Source organism: Populus nigra, chromosome 2, assembly GCF_951802175.1.
Source record: "Populus nigra chromosome 2, ddPopNigr1.1, whole genome shotgun sequence".
NCBI classification, from domain to species: domain Eukaryota; kingdom Viridiplantae; phylum Streptophyta; class Magnoliopsida; order Malpighiales; family Salicaceae; genus Populus; species Populus nigra.
In genome coordinates, this window is record NC_084853.1 from 41,417,884 (window position 1) to 41,439,667 (window position 21,784).

The 21,784-nt window shown below is 34.1% G+C and overlaps 3 protein-coding genes across 3 annotated transcripts; 1 reads left to right on the top strand and 2 right to left on the bottom strand.

Moving 5' to 3' along the window:
* Positions 1 to 2,353: 2,353 nt before the first annotated feature.
* Positions 2,354 to 4,694, bottom strand: LOC133682338 (uncharacterized). Its single transcript, XM_062105632.1, has 7 exons — positions 4,494 to 4,694; positions 4,317 to 4,391; positions 4,156 to 4,213; positions 3,980 to 4,035; positions 3,714 to 3,776; positions 3,113 to 3,181; positions 2,354 to 2,649 (listed from the first exon to the last, which is right to left on the bottom strand). The coding sequence occupies exons 1-7, from the start codon at positions 4,548 to 4,550 to the stop codon at positions 2,410 to 2,412; spliced, it is 618 nt and encodes a 205-aa protein (XP_061961616.1). The 5' UTR covers positions 4,551 to 4,694; the 3' UTR covers positions 2,354 to 2,409.
* A 1,880-nt stretch (positions 4,695 to 6,574) lies between these two features.
* Positions 6,575 to 10,072, bottom strand: LOC133682337 (L-cysteine desulfhydrase). The gene is made up of 2 exons (XM_062105631.1): positions 8,469 to 10,072; positions 6,575 to 7,056 (listed from the first exon to the last, which is right to left on the bottom strand). Exon 1 carries the CDS (start codon positions 9,832 to 9,834, stop codon positions 8,473 to 8,475), a length of 1,362 nt encoding a protein of 453 aa, XP_061961615.1. The 5' UTR covers positions 9,835 to 10,072; the 3' UTR covers positions 6,575 to 7,056; positions 8,469 to 8,472.
* A 2,985-nt stretch (positions 10,073 to 13,057) lies between these two features.
* LOC133682480 (protein transport protein SEC23 A) lies at positions 13,058 to 18,146 on the top strand. The gene is made up of 6 exons (XM_062105823.1): positions 13,058 to 13,370; positions 13,502 to 14,443; positions 14,699 to 16,519; positions 17,309 to 17,425; positions 17,533 to 17,604; positions 17,700 to 18,146. Exons 2-6 carry the CDS (start codon positions 13,973 to 13,975, stop codon positions 17,835 to 17,837), a joined length of 2,619 nt encoding a protein of 872 aa, XP_061961807.1. The 5' UTR covers positions 13,058 to 13,370; positions 13,502 to 13,972; the 3' UTR covers positions 17,838 to 18,146.
* The last annotated feature ends 3,638 nt before the right edge of the window (positions 18,147 to 21,784 follow it).

Genomic DNA, 21,784 nt, shown 5'->3' on the forward strand with positions numbered 1-21,784 from the left:
CTGCAGCCCTCCACTCCCTAGTCCCTACCAGATACAAAGCGAGAAGAAAAACCTCGAGGAACGTTGAAGATTTCGTAGAATCATGCCATTCTTCTGCCAACAGGTCGTCCAGTATGGTTTACAGATTCTAGTTTTTAATATATGGCCAGTTGCTGCCATGGCCCTGCTTGCTAAAACATAATGTCAAGAGCAGATTCATAATTTCTTTTTCCATCACAGATCATAACGCCCATAAGCCTTCTGACTTCTGCTTCTTCAAGAGTGGGTTGGACCACCTCTCCCTGTAAATGTGAAGTGTTATCAGACAAAGCTTCCCAGTCTCATCAGACTGCAATGAATTAATAAACATGAACCTCAGCTACGTATTGGCATGTCTCATCAACTCGATTATCTATTTCTCTTACAAAAATAATTTCTAAATTAATTAAAAATAAAATAATCAAGATAGTTAATTTAATTTATTTTCATAAGTCTTCCAAACAATTTAATTGAATTCAATTTTGTGTTTTAGTATTTTATCACAAACATAAAAATTATAATAAGTTGTCAATTAAATTAAAATTTTGCTTCTGAATTCAATCCAAGTCAAAATGTAATTTGGGTCCAAACAAGATATTAAGATGACTTTTTTGAAATTTAGCATAAAAAAATAGAAAATAACATAATTCTAAACTTAATTGGAGAAGTAGCTCAGTTTAGCAAGCCACAAATAGTATCTTACCACTTGTATTTTTCAACTACATGTAAGTTTGTGATCAATTGAGGACCTCAAGTTACGGGCTCTCTCTTGTGGTTTTGCTCTTGAAAGTGGTCGTCCACTCGTGAATCATGTTTTGGAGTGTGTCTATGATATAAAAAAAATAGATGATATCTACGACTCGCAAGTTGCATGTCACTTATAACTCTCTTAAATTATTAAATGGATTGACATAAATTACAATGAAAAGAAAAAAAATATGGAAAGAGACCTGTGAGGCATTCCAAAACTCCAATAACAGCACTATCGATACCGTTAAAAAAATAAAAATCTCGATAAAACGAATCTAATAACATAAATAAAGACATCAACGATGACTAGAATGAGCCACATAAGTTATCCAAAAGTAAATGAGTCACTCACCACCTTTAGATAATTTATGTGGCTCATTTCGGTTATTATTGATTACTTGTTTTGATGTCGTTGAATTTTTCTAGTTGAGTTTTTTTTTATAGTATCAATGATGTTATTATTGAAGTTTTGATATGAATCTAAAATCTTTATTTATTTATTTATTTCATCTCTCTTCTATCTTCACAAATTGTAATAATGAGACAATAATGAGGATATGATTTTTATTACGTGACAATTTCTCCCTAAATATTTTCAAGACTATCTTATTTTAAAAAAAATAATTGTTACAAGTGCCATCTATAAATCTATTTTCTTCCTTGTAAGTTCTCGTCTCAATAAAAATATTAGATTTTATTTTTCATATGTTATAATATGAATATAGTGTAACAATTTGTTATATATGGAAGATGAGATTGTATTGTTATAAAGCCAATTCCAATAGATTTATCGGAGTTTCCATTAGCATGCATCTCATCCTATGAATTCTCTAATTATGAGTTGTACGAATTGAATTGAAGCTGTGAATTCTCCATTTATGAGTTGGATGTTTTAACTATTTCAGCCATGAATACTTAGTGAGATTCTCATAAATGATGAATAACTAAATTACAATTGAAATAAAATTTTTAGGATAAATTAATACAATTTAAATTGAGGAATCAATGAAATAACATCAATTCAAATCCTGAATTTTCAAATGGAAAGAGATATTGAGAGGGAGATAAAGTTAAAATGGGTTATTTCCCTGGTTATTTTCTCAATATTTTCTAGGACTATAGCGCATATTCACGAAGTCCAAGCTCGACTGAAAACATTTACTATTCAAGCCCACTGCAGTTCCTTTTCGGCTGACTGTAGCGTAGCATGTCCAGCATGTTTACAGCCCAACCAAAAGGTTATTCCGCAAGAATTAGAGACCATTTTCTTCACTGAAGAGTTTCCGTGTTTTTAAGAAAGAAACAAACACACACACCCCTTGCCATCTGCTTCCCTTATGCATGTATGCAAGAAAATGGAACGCAGTGCACTTGAGGTTGTGGCCCACGGTGGAAAGAATTTATTCCCTTCCTTTACACCAGGATTCAAGTTTTATTGTGCATGTTTATCACACCCGTGATGTCTTGTATGTTTACTAGGCTTGCAAGATATTCAATAGGTCTGGAAATTAGTTGTGGTGTGTATAAACTGACTTGAACACCCGGATTACCAAAAAAACAAAAAAAAGAAGAAAATGGAACGCAGTAAACGAAATTCAATCAAGTGATAATAAATATCCAAGGTATCTTTAGCAAAAACTACTAATCATCATCTTCACTTTCATCACTGTATGAAACAAGACCAGTTTTAGCAACATCATTGCTAGGTACTTTCACCGTGTCTGAAGATTTTTCCATATTAACATCAGGAGTTTTCCCTGTCTCTAAATGTTCTTCGACATTTCCCTGGTCCATCTTCGCTTTCTTCGCCTGAGGTTTGACTTTGATAATCATACTTAATGGGCGCGCAGGTGGATTCTTCCTCCCAATTGATTTTTGCTCCTGCGCACAGAATAAGTTGCATTTATAAGCAACAATAACAGCTGTAAGGCGATTCTGGCTTGAACCAGAATTTTCAACCAGACTGACTATAAACATGCTCCATAATTATTAGAACCTATCTTTTTATCATATTGGAATGAGTAGAGTGCTCAAGTTATTGTGCATAGCGACAATACCATCTTCATAATTTAAATTCAATTTTTTATATGAGCTATTACAATTCATTTTTAAGGCTCACGATGTCTATTATTCCTTGGTAGAACTGGTGATGTCTAAATATTAGAAATCAGAATCATTTTGCATTAAAAAATTCAAGCATCAAAAACTCTTGAAAGCAATAAATGTTACAAAGTCAATCATCAATGCAGCAGTTCTGGCAATTTGTAGGTCAGACACTTGTGCATGCACATATATATTGTCAAGTGAAACATTCCAAATAGTTTGATAGAAATAGAAAACTAACCGGGACTGGAGGAACAAGTGGTGTTTCCTTCAAATCATCCACACTGAATGACTGAGCTGCAACTGCTGCCTGAAAGCGAAACAATAACAACTGGGATGACAGATATACTGAATAAGAAAGATCAAAAGTTCTGAGCATGCCATTCAGAAAGGGAAAAGGAGTTCTGAGTAAGTTCATGCAAAGTTACCAGGCTACATTGGTCTACTGGTACAAGAATTTGTAAGCCCCTCACAAACGTTTCTTTTTTGTTTTGGAAATTGGAAGAGAAGCAACGTGGGGCTACTCCAATGTATGCATATGGTAACAAAAACATAGCATATAATCACTTTTTCCCGATTCCCAATAGCTCAGACACTTAAAGATCACAAATGAGGAGATGAATCTCCAAGAATGCATTCTAATTTCCCATGAAGAAAACATTGTTCAATAGGCTAATTCTTTTTAATGAAATGAAAAAGAAGTTCAATCACCACGAGTTTTTAATATATAATATTACAACACCATGACAATGCCGATCATCAAATTCAGAATCCTCAGCATGAACTCAAGGCAAAGCACATGTAGCACCTCAAGTAGCGCATAAAATTAGTTAACAAATTACTTGGAAACTCCGAAGCTGTCGGGCTTCCTCATCTGCTATCTGCTGCTCATATTCCTTCTTTGACTGCTTGCACAATAAACATATTAAAAAGAGAAAAGGGAAAAGGGAAAAGGCATTAATAATAACTCTTGAAAAATTAGTTAACAAATAAATACTATGATCACAATGTCTCGACAGTCAAACCAAAAATTAACTTGTGATCCCAACTCTTTCTATGTAACAGATATTTTCAAAAGAGCTCAATGGGTCTTAAAGCATAGTCTCACCATTTCTAAATTATCAAGAAACTCAGTCTCATCTTCATCCAAAGCTTTCGGTGGTCCTGAAACAAAACCAAGTCATTAAAGCTCCTCCATTCTTCCTTATTACAAATGGGTTCGAGAAGAAAAACCCCAAGACACGAAATAACAATTAATCTAGAAGAAAACCCGGAGGAACTCACTATGCTTGAGTCGTTCATTAAATTCAGCATCCTTCTTGTCCTTATTCTCCTTTAAAATCTACATTTAAAAAATATATAAAAATGACATGATACTGCAGTATGGTTCTAAATCATTACAGTAATCAGCATAAAGTAAAAGGGAAAGGAAAGATGAAAGAGACCTCGAAGAGGGGCCTGTCTCTCTGGGCAGTACCATCCTCAACTCGCTCACCCCTTGATTTCTTTGCTTCATCCAACTGTCATTTACAGTCATCCAATTTGTCAAGAATTTCAAGAACGAAAGAAATAAAATTAGGGTTTTAAGAGGTAGGTAATTATTAATCAGGCAAAACAATTACCTGTTCCTCGGATACGAAATTCATCAACCTTACTGGAAGCCGTAATTCCTCTTCCATCTTGTTTGAATTTTCAATTAACTGTCAAATCCTAACAGATTCCAATTCTATGTTTGTTTTTCCCTCTCCAGAGCTTGATGAAAAAACATAAAGTGTCTCATCAGCGCTAGAGAGCAGGACCTAGGCTGGGAGAGAGAAGGTTCTATGTCGTGCGACTGAGCCCATAGTTATGGATGGGCCTTCATTACTATTCTATGGGCACGTCTACTGTTTTCTTTGACTTATTAGGCCCACTAGGCCCAATATGTCTTGCCGGGTGGCACTAGAGTCGAACCACACGTTCATGATCTTCAAGTTCTGAATTATTCAGGGAACCACAGCTTGAATGGATTATGAATTTTAAAGAAATTGTTAGATTTTGATTTCTCACCGTTTGAAGTTGCCTCCCTGTGATCTGGGCACTGGGAATCCTAGGGTTTCATCTAGAGTAAAAAGTCACAAAGGTATTTTGAGCAGTGGATTTTCTAGCTAAAATACTACATGTATCTTCAGCCAGGTGTGGCGGAAAGAAAGAGAAGAACAAAGAGATAAAAACAGAGAAAAAGAAGCTCGAGTAGATGAAAAGATTGTGCAGGGACTTGCCCATTTTTTCCCATACGGTCTTGGTAAAGAGGGTAGCTCTGGTGTGATTGGTGAAGTTGAGGAGATGATGATATCGGTGAGTACGCGGGAGAAGTCTTCTTTTCTTTGTGTTCTTATCAGTGTAATGATTTTAGCAAGCCATTCATGTTCTTATCATTCACCTTCATCTGAGTCAAGTGACGGTGATTGTGAAGAGGTCTTGTCCATGAAACAATTGAGAAGCAATGATTTGAACCAGTTTATAGAGATTGAATCAGCGTACGTAATTGAAGAAGCAGCTACTCAAGAAGACCAGCGCACGGAGATAGTATTAGGGGCTAATGATTCAAGTCCCTCGAAATCTCAGGGAAGCTTCCTATAATTTGGACCTTACAATGAGAGTAGCAATTGAGTTTTTCGTAGCGGTAATAAGAGCGATGGCACTAGCGTCGGAGCATCTGGCAGGAAGGTTGAGATATGCATGGGCGGCAAGCGGAGGGAATCGGGAGCATCTGCTCTGCTGGAAGAATTTGAAAGGAAGGTCGGAATGGGGGGTACTGCTGTAGGGTGCAAGTGCATGGGGAAGTGCTAGAATGGTCCTAATGTCAAGGTATCCGATTGTCCTAGGGAAGCTGAAGACATGAGAATGGAGATTTCTGTGCATCCTCCACTTTATCCTCCATGCATTGGAGTTGGTTTGGAAGATGTGGGAATCATTGTTACTCAACTTCTGGGCAATGGGAAATACAGGAATCATGCATATCTGATGGCGCCTTCATGAGGAGAGAGATATATTTTACCTTTTTCCTTGTAATTAATTTGAGCAGTTCATTTTCGCGTCGCGTCAATTGCAATCGTGATGCTGACTATTGGCACAGTTTCTAGTTAAAAAGGACAGAAGAAGAAGAAGAAAACCAAAGAGGCCTTCATAGGTTACACAATCTGATAAATGACGATGATTTGCACTGATTGAAATTTAACTTTTAAAAGGAGAATCAGACTGCTTCATGAGTTCATGAATTTTTTTTTTCCCTTTTGCTTGTCTGCAAGTTTAGCTTTTCTGGCAGTGTAATTACTATTATTTTTTAAGTAATTTTTTTATATCAAAATTCATGTGAATAATTTTTTTTATTTTTTAAAAATTATTTTTGATATCAACACATCAAAACGATTTAAAATATACAAATTATATTAAATTTTAACAAAATAAAAATTAAAATTTTTAAAAACCACGGTTTGCACTGCTTTTCCGTCTTAATTTTCTGCTAAATACAACAGCAATGAGTTTCAGGATTGGGATTATGGTTATGCTGTGCCGGTTACTTGGTTTCTGGCCGTTTATCAGTGGGATGGCCATCTGCGGGTGCATCCGGCAGGCAAAATCTTGAAATTTGCGTCCACAAACCAATACTGGAAGGTAATATCTGGATTCTAGGTTGCAATCAAGCACCTCTTTCAAAAGATTTAGTAGTGGAAATTGAGATGGTCCGTGCAATCTATGTTATTCATACTGGAAGTGCATATCCTCAGTCCTACACAAATGGGTGCCAAAAAAAAAAGAATGCTGCTTTAACGAGGCTTGCGTGATTTTAATAACATTAACCACACACCTGCAATTATACATGAAGCAACACAGGATGTCACGACTGAGTTTGCAGGAAAACGGGAAAGTAGAGCTAAATTCAGCTGAAGGCAGAAAACTTGCTGAGTGAATTGCTGACATTCATAAAATTATTGCCATATCTACAGTTGTAGATACAAGGAGCAATAAAGTAGCAGCTCAGTCGAGAAATTCTAGAGAACTCCTGTGGCTTCAATGAGCAGACACACTAATCTTCTACGTGGTGTCTTCCAAATTTTATTGGTTTGATATTGGGCCATCTACGATAAACCATGGGAGACACAAATTTATTTGATCGAAGGCGGCTCCAATGTTCACCACCAACTGCCAAAAAAGAACACAGACGAATTAAAGAAAGACACTTCTGAGTTTCGCATCAAGATAAATATGTTAGTGTATAAGAAAGGTCTTTAACTCAAGACATTCCTCCCAATATCTGAAAATGAACCGCATGGAAAGAGTCTAGAAATCAAATATCCAAATCTAAATTAATCTACACGTAAATTCAGAACTAGGATCAATAAGTATTCCTAGTCCAAGAAGGACACAGGGAGGCTAAAAACAAATAGAAGGTACTCCATCTACACAGGAAGTATACTGGGGAAGCACCAAAAAGGAGTGTTAAGAAGAAATAAATAAGAGTAGTTGAGAAAGAATAAGAAATTCAAAAAATAAAATACACTTAGCCCTAAAATTTAGAGCAAGAGTGGAAACCTCCTGGTCTGAATGCACGCACAGCATGAGACAACCTTTTCCTAAAACATCCCAGTTTTAAATAATACTTGAGATGTCACTCTCCAGATACACCTTATACCCAAAGGCAGGCTTTCTCTCTGCAGATGCATCCCATCGTCTGATAGACCATTCACAGCAAAATTCACAGCAAGATCTGTGTGATCACCATTCACTTATTATATCTACTAGACCTTTTCCCAAGCTATTCTTCAGCCACAGACATAAATGGAAACATGTCATGTAATTACTGAGTCATTCCTTTCTAAATTAGCTTCTATTTTTTCATGGACTTGGTTCTCGCTGCCCAACCACTCTAACGTTTATATATATATAATAGAACTCTGATGGTTTTTATATTGATTTTCCTTAAAAACATGTCTAGTGCTGTTTCAAATTCATCCATCAGCAAGGGCAAGAAACTAAACTCAACATAATGCCAAGCTCATGCATTCTGAAACTTGAACCGAGAAAAAAAAATTCTTCGAGGAATTTTGTGGTTTCGGGTTCATCTTCTGCTCCAGCAGAGAGCAGAGATATCGAGTAAATAAATCAAACAACTGTTAGAAGTCATTTCATGAGATTCTAAAGTCCATAGCAAATCACAGCATTCAAATGGACAAGTGCTAGAAGCAAAACAAGTATCAAGGTGTTCTTAGGTCACGAGAACTAATAAAAGACCACATACAAGGCTTATTATGCATAAGAAAGCAAATCAGTAGAATAGACAAAACAGAACTGGTCCAGGATAATACATTGAACTGCAACAAGATTTTTTTTCTTTTTTCTGAAACAAAATTATCAATACTATATTCAATTTTTATTTCTCATAGACATTGTTTTAAAGAAACTATGAGGAGGCAATACAGCTATTATTAATTTAACTGGTCCAAATGTCCCTTGTGCTAAAATGTAACATAAAGAATGGTCACGAAAAGCAAACATACAGAAATTACACGTTATGAGTACAAACAGCATACTTCATTATTGTGAAGAAGACATACCTTCTCACTCTGGAGAAATAGTTCTGCGAATCTGTCGATTCTCAGCAAGATGATTTACAGCATCCCTAAACCTGCAATAATCCTCAAACTTGTTATAAATCTGATGAGAAATCCTTGCATATGCTGTTATAACACCATCCTTATCTTTCACCCCCTCCTCACCATCTCTTAAACCCTGATAGTGTATTGGAACCTCAACCCCATGACACTCACGCAAATGCGACCTTAACCTCGAAGCATCATCTTCACTTGAAACACGCAATCTTGAAGGCAAACCAACCATGATCATTCCTGCACACATCTCCGGCGGAGAACCAAGATTTGTCCTCCATGATTCCGCCAACATTTTCCCCATCTTAACAACCTCCTCATGGTTCCTCTTCATTATCCCATGAATTCCATCCTCAAACCGATTAACAAACTCCAAAGCCGCCGGCACCACTAATTGCGAGCTATAATCCCTAGTCCCAACCCAGGCACTCTCAATCGGCAATCCATTTCCGTACTCATGTGAAACAACCGGATGATGCACATCAAATTCCAAACTCGCTTTCTTACAATACAGAAATGAAACTGATGGCGGACAAAAAAACCACTTGTGCAAATTACTAACGTAAAAATCAGCCCCGATTTCTTTAACATTTATATCAACACTGCCAATAGCATGAGCTGCATCAACAAAAACCTGCTCCACGCCTTCTTCTCTACAAATTTTAACCAACTCCTTAACCGGAATAACAACACACGGCATCGCCGTTATATGATCAATTATTGCTAACCTAATCTTTCTACCGTTAGCTTTGCCTTTTCCTAATCCTCTCTTAAACTCCGCAATTATCTCCTCATTCGAATTAACCGGAAACGGTAACTGAACCTCAATAACAGAACCCCCGGCACGCGTGACGTAAGCTTGAATGGATTTCTTAACCGCTTCGTAAGCACAGTGGAGCATTAAAACGGTATCGTTTTTAGCAAACTTACCTTCAGCGAAGGCACGGCCAATTTGTTGAAGGACGATGGCGGCCGCAGTGGTGGCGTTATCGACGAGGGAGATTTCATCGACATCATCAGCGTTGATGAGGTTTTTTATGACAGTACGTGAGTGGAGAATTCCTTTTCGGAGAGTATTGAAGTAGAAGTCGTCGGGTTGTTGAAGGAACTGAAGCTGCCAGTTTTTTTGAGCAGCGAGTACAGATCCGGGGCAGCTACCGAAGCTACCGTTGTTAATTCTGGCTACGTTAAGATTATGGTGAGAGAATTCTTCGTGGATTTCCTGTTCTGTTATGTGGCCACTGGTGCGAGGTTTTTTGGAGACCTGCTTTGGCGACGAATCGCCGCCGTTTCGAGGGTCTTTGGCTCCTTCCATTTATTTTTATTTTTTTATTAGGGATTTTGAGAGAAGGAAGGCATAGTAACCGAAAGAAATAGAAGAAAATCTAGGGATTTTATTTTATTGAAAGAGAGAGCTCGGTGCAGTGAGGTACTGTTTCTCGAGGGTTATGTTTAGTTAGATTACATTTCAGGGATAAGGGGGAGGACGACGGCGTTTCTTTCTCTCTATTTTTACGATACTGTTTTACCCTGTGTTCTGGAGATAATTATTTAGAATGTTTGTTTCGGCATCTTGTGGACCGGTGAATGCTTAATGCTGATCTCAGGAGGGTTAAAGTGCTGGTTATCGAAGAGATACGATCACGTGATTAAGGTACCCACGTGATGGCGGTGAAATAATTAATTAAGCCTATGTTTGTTTTTTAAAATTTACTTTTTAAAACATTATTTTTCAAACTTTTCTATATTTATTTGCCATTAGAAAAGTTAGTCAACAGAAAAAACTTTTCTATCAAAGAAAAATTTAGCTTGATTTTTAGAAAAGTGTTTTCCTAAAAAATTTGGACGGAAAACACTTTCTGAAAGTTATGAAAAATTTAGAGATGTCATATTATTTGCTAATTATATCAAATTTGATCCTCAAACTTTTGATTGTTATATATATTTTGTTTTGAATATTTTATTTTCAATTTCATCTCTTAAAATTTAATTTTTATATTAACTTTGGTCCTCATTTTTATAATTGTTATTTGCTTTTTTCTTATCATTTTTTTATTGAAATTTTTTATGTATCAAATTTGGTCCTTATTCTTTTGATTGTTACTTATTTTATTTCAAATAATTTATGAAATTTTAATTATTATTACTTTAATTTCTTCATCTTTTATTTTTTTATTTTTTAGATTTGATCTCTATTATTTTGATTATTATTTATTTTATTTGAGATAATTTATGAAATTATATTTTTTTTCAATTTCATTATTATTCAACTTTTTAATTTGTAAGATTTGTTTCTTGTTATTTTAATAAACTTGAGAAAAATAAAATATTAATAAGTTATTTTCCAGCTTGTTTTCCATGACATAACCGAACATTAGAAAATATTTTCCAATTTATTTTCCATTACACTATCAAACATCATAAAATAATTCACTTTCCCGGAATTCACTTTCCCAAAATTCACTTTCCAAAAAAAAACTATTTTTCAATAAACAAACGGAGCTTAAGGCGCAAACTAATTTATGTGGCAACTTCACTGCCCATTGTTAGTGAAATTGCTATGGATTTCAATAAGCTTCATCTTTTGTTTTTCTTTTTCCTTACATGTGATATTTGTTAATTTTTTAATTTGATAATATGTTTTGATTTATTTTTAATAGAATTATTGTAATTTTAAAAAAGTATCTTGATATTTGATTAGTAGTTGATTTTTAAAAATAAATATCATTTTTATTTCTTATAAAGAAAAAATGAAATTGTGAAGATTAAAAAAAAAGAATGCGAGTTTTTTTTTTAACATGGTTCAAGATATTTTTTTTATGGATTATAGCCTCTAAAATTATTATTTTTTATTTTTTAAAAAAATCAATATTAACATCGATGAGTTTTGTTTGGAAAGAGAAGTTCAATTTAAGTGTTTTTTATTCCTTATCTTGTAAAAAAAATCTAAACTTGCAAAAAAATTATTCAATTTATTTTTTATTTCCTTATAGAGTAAAAGTTTATTTAAGACAATAAATTGATTTTGTTGAGATACATAAGGATGTTTACAGGAGTTTTAAGTTTAAAATTTTGTTGAAAGTGAGTTTTTTAAGTCAACTTAGTTAGGATTAAACTTTCAAGGCATCAAAAATAGTGAATCTACACAAGCATGCGACATATTCTATACCACTACAGGGACACGTTTTTTGTTTTGTTTGTTTTTTTAATAAAATGTGGGGGGGGGGGATTAAAAAAAAAGCTAGGTGAGTGATCATGATTTACTAACCTGTGTATGTATGTTTGGTTATCTTTTTGTTGACCGGATTGTGTAGAACTATCAAGGGCAATATAGATATGCTTTTTTAAAACAATCTTTTTTAAAAAAATTTGATTAAAATTAATTATAATAAAATCATATAAATTATATTTAGAATTTTATTGCATTAAATACAATTTAATAATACATCACCACTAGTGCCAACATAGAATTCAACCACATGATGGTTGAAGATTAGGGAAAGGGGTTATTTGGTCTAAAAATATATTTTTTTCAAGTTATTTTCACAAAAAAAAACCCTCAAAACATCATAAAAACATCCATAAACAACCTATTAACCCCTAAACACTATAAAACCACAAAAAAAAAATCAACTAGACACAAAAATTAAAACGAATCTCGATTTATTTTTTAGGCATATTTATAAGTAAAAATCATCATCATTGAACCTATCTCATCAAATGAAACCTGTTAATATTAAGAACAATGATCTCACCAATAACTTGTTTTTTTTCTTATTATTTTGAGGCAATTCTCTTCCTTCTCAGACCAAGAAACTGAGATATTAAAAAAATAAATTTTGGAGTAAAAATGAAAATTACAAAGACTATGAAGAGAAAGCAAAGTGAGAAGATGAAAAAAGAATTTCCTAGTAATTTCATGGTGTGGATGAGTTTTCTTTTTATTTTATACCTTATTTCTTTTTTGTTAAATTCTGTCTCTTCTAAGAAAATTTTGATAAATTGATCATGAAATTAGATATTGAAAATTGCAATAAAAAAAAAGGTTTGAGAATGAAAATAAAAAAACAAAAGGGTCCTGTGGATAATTATAATAATTTACCTGGTTCTTTCACAATATTTTTGAATTTTTCTAAACTGATTTCAATGAAGAAGTTTTGATGAAATCACATGTTTGGAACAATTTTGAGTTGCAAGAAATGAATTTTAAATAGAATTTAACCTTTAAAAATGATATAAAAGTAGATTAGAATTCAACTCCTGATTTACTAAACTAAGAGAATAAATTAATGTTAAAACTAGCATTTTTAAAATATTCACCTTAGTGTCTTTTTTCTTAAATCTTTTAAAAAATAAAATAAATTAAACTTTTTTTTATATAAACATGTAAATTATCTCACTGATAAAGTTTAATTAGAATATTTTGTAAACGTAATTTGTAATTTAGTGTTTTCTTTTTATTTGATTCACAAAAAGTGGGGCTTTGGAGGCGCAAAGTAATGTGGGCCGTAATTCGGAGGAAATTGAATTAATTTAACGAAGGGTTGGAACGACATCGGAGATGTTCATTCACGATTCATCCTGTTACAGAAAGACAAATAAAAAATGGCCTGTTGAGTTTATGTGGACCAATCTGTAACGGAGCTGTCTTCTCTCTCTCGTGTAAAAGGAAAATCGAACACAACAGGAGACGACAGAGAGAGCTCCCTAGCTTGCGAGGACAAAGGACCCAGATTCCTAAAAGATTATAAAATCACTTCGAAAATATTTCCATTTTTTAATTGAGATTTTAAAAAAAGGGACTGAAGATTTACTCTGCAAATCTTTCAATTTTCCTTCTCTCCCTCTCAGGTACGTCGATTCTATTGTCCTCGTCTCGTCTCGTCTCAATTTCATTCAATATTAGTTTTGTTTTGCTGAAGAAAACTAGATCCTTTTCCTTGACACAAAGTTGAATTCTAACTGGTCTCTTTTTCTTTCAGATGTCTGTGCGAGAGGAAGATTTTGGTGCCCGATTGTGCAGAGAGATCAGGTTTTCTTGCATTCAATTTGATCTTTGAAACTGATAATTTTGGTTCTTTAGTTGGGTTCTTGACTGTACTGGGGATTTCTTGAACTGGGTTTGCATCAAAACCCTTTCTTGCTCTGGGGTTTTAGATTTTACTGGGGGGTTTTGGTTTGTCAAGGTCCTCCCATTCGGTATCTTCTTCCGCATCAACATTGAGATTGGATCGCAATTCTTGAGCTGCTGGTGTATCAGACCTTTGTAGGCTGTTTTGTTTATGATTCTTAATTGAATTTCAATCAATAATCAATTGACAGTCTCAAAGTTGTCACTTTGAATTCTCTTGTCATAATTGGCCCTGGGATACAACTGTCTGTAGCTTTATATAGAGTTTGATTTTGGCTTCTAGGTTATTCTTGATTATTCGATAAAGAAACTTTGAATTGCAATGACTAATCCACCACCACCTTCCCTTGGATATTCTGTTACTGTTACTCCCTCAAACCCTGACTCATCAACCCCTCAACCAGTGAAAAATTCTGCTCCTCCTCCTACAATGTTACCTGGAGCTCCGCGATTTCCTCCTCCTAAATTGCAACAAGATCAGATCCCTTCTCCTTTTTTTCAGAACCCAAATTTGTTGTCACCTGCCAATGGGGTTAGGAGCCCAGTTCCTCATCTAAGCACCCCCCCTGGTCCTCCTGTTTTTAAATCGCCAGTCCGGCCTGCTGCTGTGCCTTTTTGGACTTCTCCTGCAACTCCTCAACCAATTGCTTTCTCATCAGGCTCAACATTGCCAACATCCTCGCCTCCTCATTTTTCAAATGGTTCAGTTGAGTTGCAGCACCAAGTTCCCCTCGCTACAGAGGACTCAACACTTGTCAATGAATCATCATGTGCTTTGTTCTCTGCTCACAAGGTATCTCTATCATTCTCTCTCCTGTTCAAACTGAAGGCACCAATTGTTGTGGGATTTTTTTTCTTTTTTGTCTTTTATGAGATTGTTGTTATGATTTTGAGAGCACCTTTTTGTTTGGTTAATAAATTGTTGTCTGATTATCCTTTCTTTCCAAATGCCTCGCCTATATATATATGCTTGAATCTTGTGATTTTTTTGTTTACATTAAAGTTGCAATTTTCAATTGAACTTGAGCTCGGCTCATTTTGTTATTAGGTCTTGAAGCAAAAGAAACTAACAAATGTTCCAAGTTTGGGCTTTGGGGCATTATTTTCTCCTGGGAGAGAGATTTTTCCAGGTCCTCAAATATTACAGCGTGATCCTCATCGTTGCCACAATTGTGGAGCTTATGCAAATCTTTATTGCAAGATATTACTTGGTTCAGGCCAGTGGCAATGTGTGATTTGCCGGAAACTGAATGGAAGTGAAGGTGAATATGTAGCTCCAAGCAAAGAAGATCTTCGCAACTTTCCAGAACTTTCATCACCCATTGTTGATTATGTTCGAACTGGGAACAAGAGACCTGGTTTTATTCCTGTTTCTGATTCCAGAATGTCTGCACCCGTCGTACTTGTTATAGATGACTGTTTAGATGAACCCCACCTGCAGCATTTGCAAAGCTCTTTGCATGCATTTGTGGATTCACTCCCCCCTACAGCAAGAATTGGAATAATACTATATGGTCGTACAGTGTCAGTTTATGATTTTTCAGAGGAATCAATGGCATCTGCTGATGTACTTCCTGGTGACAAATCACCTATCCAAGAGTCCTTGAAAGCATTGATCTATGGAACTGGTGTGTACTTGTCACCAATGCATGCTTCAAAGGAAGTAGCGCACAAAATATTCTCATCTTTGAGACCGTATAAATCGAACATTGCAGAAGCTTTAAGAGATCGGTGCCTGGGTACTGCAGTTGAGGTTGCTCTGGCTATAATTCAAGGACCATCAGCAGAAATGTCCCGAGGTGCAGTTAAAAGGAATGGAGGCAATAGCAGGATCATCGTGTGTGCTGGCGGGCCTAATACATATGGCCCTGGATCAGTTCCTCATTCTTTTAGCCACCCAAATTATCCTCATCTGGAAAAAACAGCCTTGAAATGGATGGAGAACCTGGGTCGTGAAGCCCATAGAAATAATGCAGTAGTTGACATTCTGTGTGCTGGAACTTGCCCTGTTAGAATTCCAGTTTTGCAGCCGCTTGCAAAGGCATCTGGAGGTGTTTTGGTTCTTCACGATGACTTTGGGGAGGCCTTTGGTGTGAATTTGCAAAGGGCATCTTCTAGGGCATCAGGTTCCCATGGTTTGTTGGAGATTCGATGTTCTGATGATATTTTAATTACTCAAGTTGTGGGTCCTGGTGAAGAAGCGCATGTTGACACACACGAAACTTTCAAGAATGACAATGCACTCTGCATTCAAATGCTAAGTGTTGAAGAAACACAAAGCTTTGCACTCTCTATGGAAACTAAAGGAGACATCAAGAGCGATTGTGTATTTTTCCAGTTTACTGTTGAATACACAAATGTTTATCAAGCTGATATTTCAAGAGTGGTTACTGTCAAGTTGCCTACTGTGGATAGTGTTTCAGCATATCTTGAAAGTTTTCAAGATGAAGTGGCTGCAATCCTTATCGCCAAGAGAACCCTCTTGCGAGCCAAAAACCATTCAGATGCCATGGATATGCGTGGAACAATAGATGAAAGAATTAAAGACATTGCTTTAAAATTTGGGTCCCTAGTACCCAAGTCAAAACTTCATAGATTTCCTAAAGAACTCTCTGCATTACCAGAGCTCCTTTTCCATCTTAGAAGGGGCCCTCTTTTGGGAAGCATTGTTGGTCATGAAGATGAGAGGTCTGTGTTGCGGAATTTGTTTTTGAATGCATCTTTTGATCTTTCACTCCGAATGGTAGCACCTCGTTGTCTAATGCACCGAGAAGGGGGAACTTTTGAGGAACTTCCAGCTTATGACCTTGCAATGCAGTCTGATACAGCTGTTGTTCTTGACCATGGTACAGATGTCTTCATTTGGTTGGTAAGTGACTTGACTTTTCTTCTTGCTGTTTTATGTTGGCATCCTTTTGCAATTCCCTGATATTGCTAATTATTGAATATTTTTATTTTGTATGTTTATTTCCCCTGCGTTTCTCATGAACTGAGCATCTTCAACTGTGGGTGTGTTTGCTGTCTGTTTTTGCATGGTTTGTGAGCACTTTTGTGTCATGGATAAAAAATTTGGTATTTTCTGTTCAAGTTTGTGACCGGGAAGGAAATTCAAGAATTTATTGCAGATATAGGGAGGAGACAAACACTCGACTGTGCTATGGTTTATGTAATGATCTAATTTCAGGAGATGGAAAAACATAGAAGCACAACATTTCCTGGCAGAAATATTGATAGGTGAAACAAATGGAAAACATTTATTGCTTCCCTGCTTATAATTGTTTCAGAAAAAAGAATCCTTTTGTGATTCAATAAAAAAAGAAATTTAGAATCCTTTTGTGATTCAATAAAAAAAGAAATTTAGAGGCATTTTTTCTAATTCTGAAGTAATAGATTGAAGGTAAGAAGCATGCTAGTACCTCTAATGATGCCAGTCTTCCACTTAAATATCAATTTCTATATTTTCAGCTGGCAGCTTTTATGTTAATTTTCCTCACTACGACTGCCTGTTTCTGAGAGGATATCTGATTGCTATGTACATGCATATATCAAACTAGTGCTGGTTTGAGTCCACTAGTCTATTTCTCGAGTTTCTTTCTGTATCGGCTGGCATTTAAGTCCTGATATACAAAGACACTTTCTCAATAACTTTTTACTACAGGGTGCTGAGCTAGCCGCTGATGAAGGAAGAAGTGCAGCTGCTTTAGCAGCTTGCAGAACATTAGCTGAAGAGATAACTGAATTGCGGTTTCCAGCACCTAGAATCCTTGCATTCAAGGTTTTTTTTTCCTTGATTCTTTGCAATCCATTTCTATGCACCTTTGTCCTTAATTTTTTCCTTTTTGTGGCCTAACTGATCAACTTGTTGGTTTGGGTTAATGACAGGAGGGAAGCTCTCAAGCTAGATATTTTGTTTCTCGGCTGATACCTGCGCACAAGGACCCACCTTATGAACAGGTTAGGGTGGAAAAGAGAAAAATAAGCTCTTGGTCAATAATATTAGTAGGCTTATAGTGTTGGATTTTTACCAATTTGATGGAACTTGATTGCAGGAGGCAAGATTCCCGCAGCTTCGATCTCTGACAACAGAACAACGAACAAAGCTAAAAAGCAGCTTTATTCACTTTGATGATCCAAGTTTCTGTGAGTGGATGCGAAGTCTGAAAGTGGTGCCCCCAGAACCAAGTTAATTTGTAGTTTTACATAATTTAATTGCTAATGTACTTCCAGAAAAAGGGAGTCTTGGGAACTGCATCCTGCGTCGCCTGTGGAAATCCATCTTCTCCTGTCGCTATATTTTTTTTTCTTTCCGTGGTCGAGGGGGTGTTACCTGGATGGCGTCTTCGGTGGCTATCATCTCATCCTTAATTTTTTTTTTTTCACAAAGAAAACATCTGTTCTCACCGTCACTTGAAAAGGTTTGAAATGGTCCCCGTCCTATTCTGTTTCCCGGTTGAAATGCTTTGGATGAGCAATAAAGCCTTCGTGGTTTTGTTCCATCTTCACCGTTATTTTGATAGCATATCGGATCTCCTTTGCTCCGCCTCTTTCAGGCATGATTCTTCATGAAGTTTTCCATTTGCTAGAGCAGGTGTCATGCCCCACGTGTTGGATGTTGACCTTTTAATCTCTTTTATCTCAGATGAACATCCTCCATCATTTTGCTTTGCCTAGGGCAGGGTGTGATTTGAAGTGTGAAGCCGGTGTTGCTTCGCAGAGGAAATGGTTTTCTTCATTTCTGAATCCAACACGAGAGCCACCAGATTACATTAGTGTTTTTGGAGAAAAAATATTTACCCTGAAGGAGGGGATACTGTTTACCATGGAACTGCTCACTCACAATTCATTAATCTTGTCATCTAACCGCTTCATCCTACACCGTCTGATAAATTTTATGGTGTTTCAGGAGTAACTATCAATATTTATTTTGCAGGAGAGACATAATGAGAGAGAAACAAGAAGGAAAAAATGATAAAAAAAAATATTTTTGAATTTATATGGAAATATTTTTATCTTTAAGGGTCTAAATGAGTGTTTTTCTTTTATTATATTTCTCTCTTTTCAAAGTGAGTTTATAAAATAAATATTATTAGTTATTCTTGGAATATTCTAGAATTTTTCTATTATTTTTATTATCACTATTATTATTATAATTATTCTATTATTTCACGACTAATATTGAAAACAAACATTATTTTGAGAAAAATATAAAATATTTTTTTTAACATGGATAAACAGTGAAATGAAAAAAGACTTGTTTTTGCAAGATATCTTTTTTTTGACAAGATAGATAGTCTTGGAGTAATTCACTTTAAAAAATAATAATAAAAGGAAACTATCATGATCAAATAATTATGGCATATATCTCATATATTATTTTTTTATATAAGAAAAGGTTTATATAAGTTATCCAATGAGGAAAGATAGAAAAGGTAAAAAAAGAAAAAGAAAAAGACCATGGTAATATATTAAAGTTTCAATTTTAATATCAACAATATCATTAGAAAGATCTTCCAATAATATCACCAATAATAATAACTAGAGTAGATCATATTTGTTGTTAAAGATAAGTGGGTCATCCTGATTCGTTCAAATTAATATTAATAATTTTTTTTAGTGTAATTAAATTTCTCTCGTCAATATTCTTTTATAGTACTAGCGGTCATTAATCAATTTATATAAAAAAAAAACAAATTTTTTTTAATGTTTCGTCGTTCCTTTTTTTATTTTTATTATTGTTAACAGGTTTGAAATCATGTTAATTGAAAAGAGATGAGAAACACAAGTGTATCAATTTGCCAGATATTGTTTTGTTTGTTGGTTCTAGAAGTGTGGATTGTTTGCTTGACATGGTCTAATACTAGTGTAGCAGTTTGCCAGATACAATTGTATTGTCAGGTAGAAAGGTTGCTAAACAAGTATAACTAGCTCTTTGTCATGAAGAAGAAGGCACAATTGTCAGGTATCTATCTCTGGTTGGTCTTAATTGTTACAGTCTCGGTCTTTGCTTGAACCATGGCGGCCATGGTTTCTGGGTTCTTGAAGAGATGTCTTCAGCGAACTTCCTGATGAATTTGGTGCTGCGGTGAACCAGCTACGGTTTTTTTCTTCTTTTTTTTTGGTTACTGAACAGGGTCGTAGCCTCTCTCTCTTTTCCATAAATCATATTTGTAGTTTATATCCCTTTTAAGTTAGTGCCCTGTATATTACAGTCTCGAAATAAAATCCATGAATTCAATCTACAACGTAGGGAAAGACCTACGTCGATCTATACCATTATTCAAGATATCTTAATTATTTGTTATTGGAAAAAACTCAGCTTGAAAAGCAACAAATATTATTTAGCAAAATAAAAACCTGAGAGACTAGAGGTAAATGATTTTGGATAGGTGTTGTTGAAAATGTATTTTAGACACTGAATGATACATGATACAGTGTTTATGGATATAATTAGTTTGAGTTTGAGTTTATAATTTTATTTATTTTAACTTTTAATATTTTATAAATTATAAATTCAATCTATTTAATTTTGTTTTAGATTCAAATGAGCTAAATATATTAAATTGAACTATTATTTTTTTGGGAACATTACAAATATTCATAGTTTGGATTTATATTATTAATTTTTATGGGTTTGTATTTTAGGGTGGGCCTGCAAGGAGGTGCAATAACACCTCTAATGTTAGGTATAATTTTTATACCTCACTCTATCATTAAATTCGGACAAACTTTTTTCTTTTGCATTGAAGAAATTTAATAAGAAGTAAACTAAAAGGAATTTTGAGCTTAAACAATTTTAAATAAAATAAAATAAATGTTCAAATCATAAACTATCAAATATATTTATTTTAAGGGTCTTATGTAGTTCCAACTCGATATTTTGCTTGGGATTGTCGAGATAAGAAAATTAATATGCCTAACTCGCAAATATCTATAATATTTATAAAATTTTTAGCTCACTCCGGTATATCAAACACACTCGGGTCAAAGAAAAAAATTAAAGGGGTTGGATTTATATTTTGTAAAATATAAAAAATTGGATTGAATACCATTATAAGTTCAAACTCAACTCATTATATTTATGAATACTCTTAAGTGATATATAACCCAGTAAAAAAAATTAAAAGAAATTATGAAATATAATTTTTAAAATAATTTAATATTGAAGAGTAAAATTTAAAAATATATATATAAAAAATGAGTTGTTGAAAGTTAAAGTTAAAGAAAAAACATAAAACACTATTATATTGTTTATATATTTTTATAATAAAGGTGGTAATTTACTTCACCTAGGCAGGCAATTTCACTTTGCGCTTTGATGCAAGGCATTGTTTGGTAACTGGTATATCGGAGCAAAAACATTATTTTTAATATTTTTATTGATAAACTACAAGTTGCATTGTAGGTGCAAGTTGCCAAACAGGCACTAAGACCAACTCCAACGAATGTACTAAATAGAAATTTAAAAAATTTAAAAATATTATTTTGAATTTTTTATACTTGTTTTATGTACCACAAAGGGAGTACTAAATAAAATGTTAAAATATATTTTTTCCCATAAAAATTTTATTCCTATATATTTTTCAAAAAAATAAAAACCAATAAAGTATACCCAATAAAAAAATAAATTAATTAAATATAGCAATGTAGAAAAGAAAATGACATCAAACTCAATAAGAAAAAATAAAACACTTATTTCTCTCACTCCAACACAATTAGTTTTTAAAAAGATTTTTTTCATTAAAGTGTACATGGTAAAAAAAACTATATTTATACTATTTAAAATATTATTTTATCGATTTAATTCTTTAAAATAACATCTCTTCTCATATAAGCTCTAAGACTAAAACTTGTCTTGATAGTTGGCGTTGTATGTTAGGGGCCAAACATGTCAAGATTATACCAATAAAATATATTATTGAAAAATTATGACACATGTTAATTAATTAAATATTTTTAAATTTATAATTAAGACAAAACATAAATTACATCGCATCACAAAAATAAATAAAGCCTAAAACTAAGGATTAAAGAGTAACGTGTAATGAGTAACGTTAATATTTGTTTATAGTTAAAAATAAAGAAAAAAAATCATTAATATTTAAAGTTATTTTAAAAAATATTATTTCGCTTAAAA

Bases quoted from the DNA above. Each gene is read 5' to 3' on its own strand.
- LOC133682337 (XM_062105631.1), bottom strand. From the start codon at position 9,834: ATGGAAGGAGCCAAAGACCCTCGAAACGGCGGCGATTCGTCGCCAAAG.
- LOC133682480 (XM_062105823.1), top strand. From the start codon at position 13,973: ATGACTAATCCACCACCACCTTCCCTTGGATATTCTGTTACTGTTACT. The intron at 14,444-14,698 runs GTATCTCTATCA...TTTTGTTATTAG, and splicing joins CTTTGTTCTCTGCTCACAAG to GTCTTGAAGCAAAAGAAACT. The intron at 17,605-17,699 runs GTTAGGGTGGAA...ACTTGATTGCAG, and splicing joins AGGACCCACCTTATGAACAG to GAGGCAAGATTCCCGCAGCT.
- LOC133682338 (XM_062105632.1), bottom strand. From the start codon at position 4,550: ATGGAAGAGGAATTACGGCTTCCAGTAAGGTTGATGAATTTCGTATCC. The intron at 3,777-3,979 runs GTGAGACTATGC...TTGTGCAAGCAG, and splicing joins TTCTTGATAATTTAGAAATG to TCAAAGAAGGAATATGAGCA. The intron at 3,182-3,713 runs GTAATTTGTTAA...TTTCGCTTTCAG, and splicing joins GACAGCTTCGGAGTTTCCAA to GCAGCAGTTGCAGCTCAGTC.